Source organism: Theropithecus gelada, chromosome 20 (genome assembly GCF_003255815.1).
Source record: "Theropithecus gelada isolate Dixy chromosome 20, Tgel_1.0, whole genome shotgun sequence".
In the NCBI taxonomy this organism is placed as follows: Eukaryota; Metazoa; Chordata; class Mammalia; order Primates; family Cercopithecidae; genus Theropithecus; species Theropithecus gelada.
The window spans coordinates 49,512,431-49,519,856 of record NC_037688.1 but is presented as its reverse complement, the minus strand read 5'-3'; the positions used below and the strand labels follow the sequence as shown (position 1 = coordinate 49,519,856).

General features: G+C 49.1%; 1 protein-coding gene across 3 annotated transcripts in view; it reads left to right on the top strand.

Annotated features, from left to right (window-relative positions):
• The window catches only part of CLUAP1 (clusterin associated protein 1), a 39,687-nt gene extending 32,467 nt beyond the window's left edge, over positions 1–7,220 (top strand). The window contains exons 10-13 of one of the 3 annotated variants that reach the window (XM_025371553.1): positions 855–962; positions 2,664–2,719; positions 2,976–3,032; positions 6,112–7,220. In XM_025371553.1, coding sequence (XP_025227338.1) covers positions 855–962; positions 2,664–2,719; positions 2,976–3,032; positions 6,112–6,264 — 374 coding nt within the window. In that variant the 3' untranslated portion in view covers positions 6,265–7,220. The remainder of the gene's footprint in view (positions 1–854; positions 963–2,663; positions 2,720–2,975; positions 3,033–6,111) is intronic. The other 2 variants (XM_025371555.1, XM_025371554.1) reach the window with 2 other exon arrangements.
• The last annotated feature ends 206 nt before the right edge of the window (positions 7,221–7,426 follow it).

Genomic DNA, 7,426 nt, shown 5'->3' with positions numbered 1-7,426 from the left:
TGGAAAGAGAAAAGGACGGCAGCCCCGGGGGGGGGGGGCTTTGGAGGGGGGAAAACCCCCGACCCCCCCCCACCGGGGGGCCAAGAAAACAACCCCCCGAAAAAAAAAAAAAAAAAAAAAAAAAAAAATTACTTTGGAAAAAATCTGTCTTTGTGATGGGATTTTCCCCAGGGGAGAACATCACATCACCAGTTTTCACTGCCAGTCACTAAGATCATCGTTCTCCTCAGGGCAGCCCCATTCGTGCCATTCCTAGCCTGGCCTCCCTGCCTCCAGTCTTGCTGTGTTACCTTATTAGCAGCCTCCACTTCCTCATCTTTGTCACGATCTAGGAACTTGAGTTCTGGTAACGCAGCCTAACATTAGTCGGAGAATGGGTTTTTCCCTGAACTAACCAAGCACTTGACAGCTGGCTATTCAGTTTTTAAATTTTCAGATTTTCTTCAAGGGCTTCAACACAATTAATTTGAAAACTATCTTCCAAAAGTCTTTGCAGAGAATATGTAAAAACTTCACTGCTTGGCACCTGATTTCTCTGCACCCAGGGAGCCATGCAAGTTTTAGAAGGATGGAATTGGAGGCGTTTGCGTCGCTGTTCTGATGACTGTAATAGTGTTTCTAACTAATATATCCGATCCACTTTTTCCTTGCTTTGGAAAATTATTTTTTTTAAAAAAACAGCACATCATTGTCCACATTAATTCTTCACTATGCATCTGCAGGCAAATCCAGAGAGTCTTATAAAATCTAATGCATCCAAAGAAAGGCTAATGCACGCAAACCTTACTGGGCAGAGCTGTTTAGTTGTGATGATGAAGCCACTCCTTTGTTTTGCCTGCTTGTGTTCCTGCCAGGTAACGATGACTCAGACATAGACATCCAGGAGGATGACGAATCCGACAGTGAGTTGGAAGAAAGGCGGCTGCCCAAGCCGCGGACAGCCATGGAGATGCTCATGCAAGGTACCCCTGCATCTTTCGCTGGCCTTCCTCCCTGTGCCCCGTTTCACAGAACACCTGGCCAGGACTGGGGCAGGCTGCTTAGTGTTGAGGCCCACAGGCCCACTGTGAATGGCCCCTGGAAGCAGCTCTTGCTCAGGTTTATCCTGTCCTGTTGTTTATGGCTCTTGAACTGTTCAGTGGTCATGTTTGCTCCTAATATTCTTACTTGTCTGTGATCCCAAGACTGGATGGTTCATATTTATGGCTTGGTATTTCTCACAGAGCCACAAGAACACATTGCCTCTGCCACTGTCAGTGCAATGATATACCTAATAGCCTGAGAATTAATGCAGAAAGGGACTTAAATGAGCATCTCTGCCTTAAAAAAAATGTTTTTCTAATTCCTTTACTCATCACAAAAGATTCAAGTAACAAAGCTCAGCGCAGTCACGCATGCCTTATTCCCAGCTACTCAGGAGGCTGAGGCCGGGGGATCGTTTGAGCCCAGGAGCTCGGAGCTGCAGTGTGTGATGATTGTGTCTGGCAATAGCCACTGCACAGTGGCCTGGCGACATAGAGGGGCTCTTAAAACTAAGTTAAAACATAAAAAGACTCAGGCAACAACATTTGTAGAGCGAATGTGAATGCTGCCCTAGGGTCTTCCTCATGTCCCACTCCCACCTGGGAGGGCTCATGGCTAGTGGCCAGGGTGGGTGTGTCTTTACAGATTACCTTTCTGTACATATACATATGCACACACATGCACACTCACACGCACACACATACACACACAAAGATCACCTGAAAAATTTAACCTGAGTGCAACCAGACGGTATGTATGGTTCTGCAACTTGCTTTTGTTTTTAAAAATTAAATACAATTGGAACTCTTCTTTTGTCAGTAATAGATCTGCCCCCTACTTTTTTTTTTTTTTTTTTTTTGAGACAAAGTCTTGCTCTTGGTCCCCAGGCTGGAGTGCAATGTCATGATCTTGGCTCACTGCAACCTCCGCCTCCCGGAGACAGGGATTCTCCTATAATCCTGAGTAGCTGGGATTACAGGCCTGCACCACCACACCCAGCTAGTTTTTGTATTTTTAGTAGAGATGGGTTTTCACCATGTTGGCCAGGCTGGTCTGAGGTGATCCACCCATCTCGGCCTTCCAAAGTGCTGGGATTATAGGCTTGAGCCACCATGCCCGGCCATGTCTGCCTATCTTTAGGTTGCATCATTGAAAGTCAAATTCTTAGGTCAAAGGTTCTGCAAATTTTTTATTTAATACTACAAAATTCTCCTATATTTGCCTTTAAAAACATTTCTTATCTACCACCTGTTAATGTTTGGAGCACTGTTACTTTTTTTTTTTTTGAGACAGAGTCTCATTCTGTTGTTCAGACTAGAGTGCAGAGGCACAGTCTCAGCTCACTGCAACCTCTGCCTCATTGTTTCAAGCGAATCTCCTGCCTCAGCCTCCCAAGTAGCTGAGACTACAGGTGTGAACCACCATACCTGACTAATTTTTTAAAAAAATTTTTGTAGAGATGAGGTTTCATCATGTTGCCCAGGCTGGCCTCAAACTCCTGGCCTCCTGTCTCAGCCTCCCAAAGTACTGGGATTATACGCATGAGCCAACATGCCTGGTCAGAAAACAAATCTTGAATGCTATTTCCTGCTTTATTTTCCAAGATCTTTATGACTTCTTCATGCTTTTGTTATTCTCAGGAAGACCCGGCAAACGCATTGTGGGCACGATGCAAGGTGGAGACTCCGATGACAATGTAAGTCCCCTGCTCCCCTCAGCGGTTCTGTGTGCTCTGGGCTTGGCTGTCCCATAGATGGGAGTGGCTGAGTTGCTGCCAGCAGCCAGGGAGCCGTCTGTGGTCAGTCCAGCTATGCCTCGATGCATGGCAAGGTTTGGCCTCATGAGGCTCTGGACTCTTCCTTGCTCATGGATGGTTCATTTCTTTTCAAGTGAATGTGCTTGCTCTGCTTTTTTCGCCTTCTCACTGTTCTTTCCATTCTCGCTTTCCAAAGATGGAAGCAGCACCAGCTCTCTTAGGTAAATGCAAGACTTCCAACTCCAAGAAGCAGGTTGGTTTTCTGTTCTGCCTCATGTGTTTGTGGGTGTCTGTCAGCCCTTCCAGGGCCAGCCAGGGGCCTCTCCCTAGGAGTGCTGCTTCCTCTCTCCTGGGCAAAAAGCCACTCAAAAGGGATCCCATGGTGACAGCGGGATCACTGAAGGCCCTTATGCTAAAGAGGAGGCGCAAGCACCGAGCCTGGAGATGGGGAAAGCTCAGGCTGGCAGTCCTCAGGCCTTGGGCCGTAACCTAGAAATGAAGGAGGACGCCGAGGGCTGGGCTCAGGACCAGCCCTCCTCCCTGCTTTGTGCTGGGGAAGGAATGGTGAAGCAGCACTGTCCCCAGACCAGGCCTCTGGGGTGCTAGGCATGAGGCTGAGACATCAGGCTGCCTTGAGCTTTACCGAGTGGATAACTCCCTGGAGCACTTAACCAAAAGGGGAGTCTAGGGGACCTTGGTGGGATCCGGTCATCAGGGCTCTGCTGGGCATTACTCAAGTCTGCGTTCTTTGTTGCATCCCTGGCAGTGCTGCTCAGCCCACACAGCGAAGGGCGACTAGACAGAGACTGACCCCAGGCTGCCTCCATTGGTGGATACACCTGTGTCTGTGGCATGGCGCTAGTGGCTGCACAGAGACAGAAACAGGGCCTTGCGTTCTTGCACACAGATTCACGCATCCGCAGCCTGTGCTGCTGCGGAATTCACAGTGGGGAGAGGCCGCTCAGGCTTGCCGGCAGGAGGCACAGAGATCAGGCCTTGAATTCATAGGGCACGGTCTGTACAGAAGCAGAGAGAGCAACTAGAATATAATTTTCTTAACAAGCTCGGGCGTGGTTGGTAAATAGCTTCTCTCTGTCTTGCCCATCCAAGAGAGAAGCAGAGGGAGTGTGGCATGGGGATGCTGGAGCAGCACCGCCTGTCTCTTCTCCAAGGTGTGCCTTCTCTCAGAGCGAATGCATTAGTCGCAGCTGAGCTTTATGCCTGGTGCTCACTTGTTTATTTCAAGGAGGCTGTGTCCATGCAGCCCTCCAGGCACAGGGTTCCGTGCTTTACGTGTTCAGGCATCCAACACGTGTCTGTTGAGTGCCTGCCACATGCCAGTGCTGTCATGGATTACGGGGAACGCAGCAGGGGGCAGAGACAAGCCCCCAGCAATAATGATGGAGCGGCGGATCCAAGGCTCATGGTGTTAACGGAAGGAGTAACAGCTTCAGGGGACAGGGAGTGACAGGGAACAAGGAGGGGGTGGCATCTTCCACGAGCTCAGCAAAGGGCTCTGACGTGGTGGTGGTTGAGCAGGGCCTGAGTGGAGGGAGCGAGTACGTGGGTTGGCGGCACCTGGGCATGTGGAATGTGCTCCTCACGTTGAGGAGCAGAGGCAGCTGGTGTGACTGTGGGTGAGCGTGAGAGGCAGCAGGGGCCATGCAAAGCCTTGCAGGGTGAGATGAAGACTCTGTTCTCTGAGTGTGATGGGGAGACCCTGGAGAATCGTGAGCCCGGAAGGGTCAAGAGCTGACACCCATTTGAGAGAAGTCGGTTAGGAGGCGCCTGCACCCGTGGAGGTCAGAGGTGATGGTGCTTGGCCGAAGGTGTGGCAGCAGAGGTGTTGAGAAGTGGTCAGGTCCTGGGTCTGTCTCTAAGAACCATCAGGTTTTGTGAATTGATTGGACACAGGCTGTTAGAGAAAGAGAGAAATGAGGGTGCCTGGGCGGGGTCTAATCAGCAGAAAGCAGAGTTTCATTTTCTGAGATGGGGCCGACTTGACAAAGGGGCTTGGAGGGCAGATCGAAAGTTTGGTTTTGGACATTCTGAGTGTGACAGCCACATGCTAGGGTTGAGTAGTCAGGTGGAATTTAAGTCTGGAGTTCAAGAGCCAGGTCTGGGCTAGATATTGAATTTTGGGAGCCACTCTTATTTGGTTGATACCTAAGCCACAAGGATAGATGTGACTGCCTAGGGCGAGCAAGTAGAACGAGAAGAGAGGTGACCCAAGGTCCTGCGTGCACCTGCCCTGCAGAGGTCAGGGAGGAAGGGGCAGGCAGGGGAGGCTGGGGGGCGTCAGCAGTGAGGGAGGGGGACCTGGACTAGAGAAGGGGCCCTGGGGGATGGAGAAGATGGGTTTTAAGGATGAAGGGGTGATTCCACAGCCCAAGCAGAATGAGGCCTGAGAATCAATCCTAATCCATTGCATGTTTCCGTCGTGATAGGAGCAGTGCTGGGGTCAGTGGGTGAGAGTCCGGGGGAACTGAAGCATTCGTGAGGGGCAGAGGTGCAGACAGTGAGTTCAGCGACTCGCTCAGGAGCTCTGTGTGAGGGGAGAGAGACAGGGCAGAGCAGCTGGAGAGGAAAATGGGATTACGTTTGGGTTTTTTTCCAAGAAGGAAATTACAGCATTTGTGTGCACCGATGGGAATGATCTAGATAGAACGACCAGCCATCCTGGTTTACATGGGACGCAGGACTTGCCGTTTTAAAGCTGGGCTGAGTTGTTGCCCTGGATCTGATGAGGAGGGAGAAGGTGTGTCTTTCACTTTGCTCCCTTTCTTTTTTTTTTTTTTTTGAGACGGAGTCTTGCTCTGGAGTGCAGTGGTACAATCTCGGCTCACTGCACCTCCGTCTCCCAGGTTCAAGCAGTTCTCTTGCCTCAGCCTTCTGAGTAGCTGGGATTCACTTCACTCCTTATACCCATGCCTGTGTTGCTTTTTATCCACAATCTGCAAAAAGCCAAAATAGGCCTCCCTTCCCTGTCTCCAAGCCCCTGTCCTTCTTGCCATTGGTAGGGAGAGTCTCTGGGTCCATTGGCCCTCAATGCAGATCCAGAGTGCTTCTGAGACACTGTGGGAAAGCCAGGCCCTGCAGCACCACACTCAGATGCACCTGGAGTTTGGAGGATTCTGGTTGGATGATAAATTCCAGCCAGCAGTACATCGACTCGGTCCCATCCATATGCCCTCCCACAGCCTGCCTGCCACTCTGCCGGCCTCTTCCTTCACACAGGGATGGTGCTATAGAAAGGGAGGCAGAGAATCTTAGGACAAGATGTCAGGAATGAGGTGGAACCCCCTGTTGCATCTGCCATTTTTTTCCTATAGGAGGACTCGGAGGAGAGTGAAATCGACATGGAAGATGATGATGATGATGAGGATGATGATTTGGAAGATGAGAGCATTTCTCTCTCACCAACCAAGCCCAGTCGAAGGGTCCGGAAACCTGAACCCCTGGATGAGAGTGACAATGACTTCTGACCCTCTTGCCAAGGGACCCTGGCAGATTAAAACCCTCAGACTTGTAGGTAAATGGGAACTTAGAAGGTTAGGAAGGTAACACCTGTTTTGTTCACTAAGCTGGCTGGACTCATGATTACTGAAGCAATACTTATTTCTGCTTCAGCCTCCTATGTTTGCATTCCATGAAGCTTAAATAAGAATTGAAACAAATCCCTAAGATTTTTTTTTCACCTTATTTATCTCCTAAAACTTGAGGAATGCATGTGTTCTTAGTGATTCACATCCACGGGACAAAATCTCAAGGAGAAATAAGAGCTGACGCCACACAAGTCTTGGCTGCTTTTTTACTATACATTTTCTCCGAGAGTCCAGCAGAGTTGAGGCTAGAACTTGGCACTGAGGACTCATGTTCGGAATCGTAGGGGGACATCTGGCTGTTAATCACTTGCACAGTTGAGAACATTTCCTGTGCTTCGGCTTTTAATTCTAGCCCTTACTTCATTTTGTCATCTTTCTTTCTTCTGCATGTTCACAATACCAGACATTAAATGTATTTTAATTACTACAATTTTCTGAAAGAAGCTTAGCTAAAGTTAAATGAAAACTGGGTTTCCTTGAAAATCAGGCGATAGAGACAGGCTCCAGATGAGGAATCCTCCATTTTCTCTCCAAAGCTGACATTCCTCTGGGAGTCAAGTTCACCTTGGATTACAGCCCCCTTCATGTTTCCACGGCTGGTACTGAATTTGGAAACTCTGGTGACCTGAGCTGCCCTCTTGGAGACTCCAGACTCCCGTGGCAATGACAGCCGGGACACTCTCCTTCCCTCCAGCCAGAGTTTCTCTAAAGGAGCTTTGTTTTGTCTAAAGTGTGGAAAGATATAGTGCACAACACAGGGACAAACAGGTTTCCTGCAGCTTGCTACCTAAGTGTTTCTGTAGGGGAAGGAGCCTATTAAGAAAAAGGTGTTGGTACAGATTCATGTTTCTGACTTAAAAAAACAACAACACAGGATTGAATTAGGTAGAGTAGTAGCACTAGAAGATTTTTTCTGTTGTGAAATTAGAAGTGGAGTTGGGTTTTTTCTTTTTTCTTCTTCTTTTTTTTTTAATATGAAAAGTACTTAGCTGGACATGGTGGCAAGCGCCTGTGGGCCCAGCTACTCAGGAGGCCAAGGTGG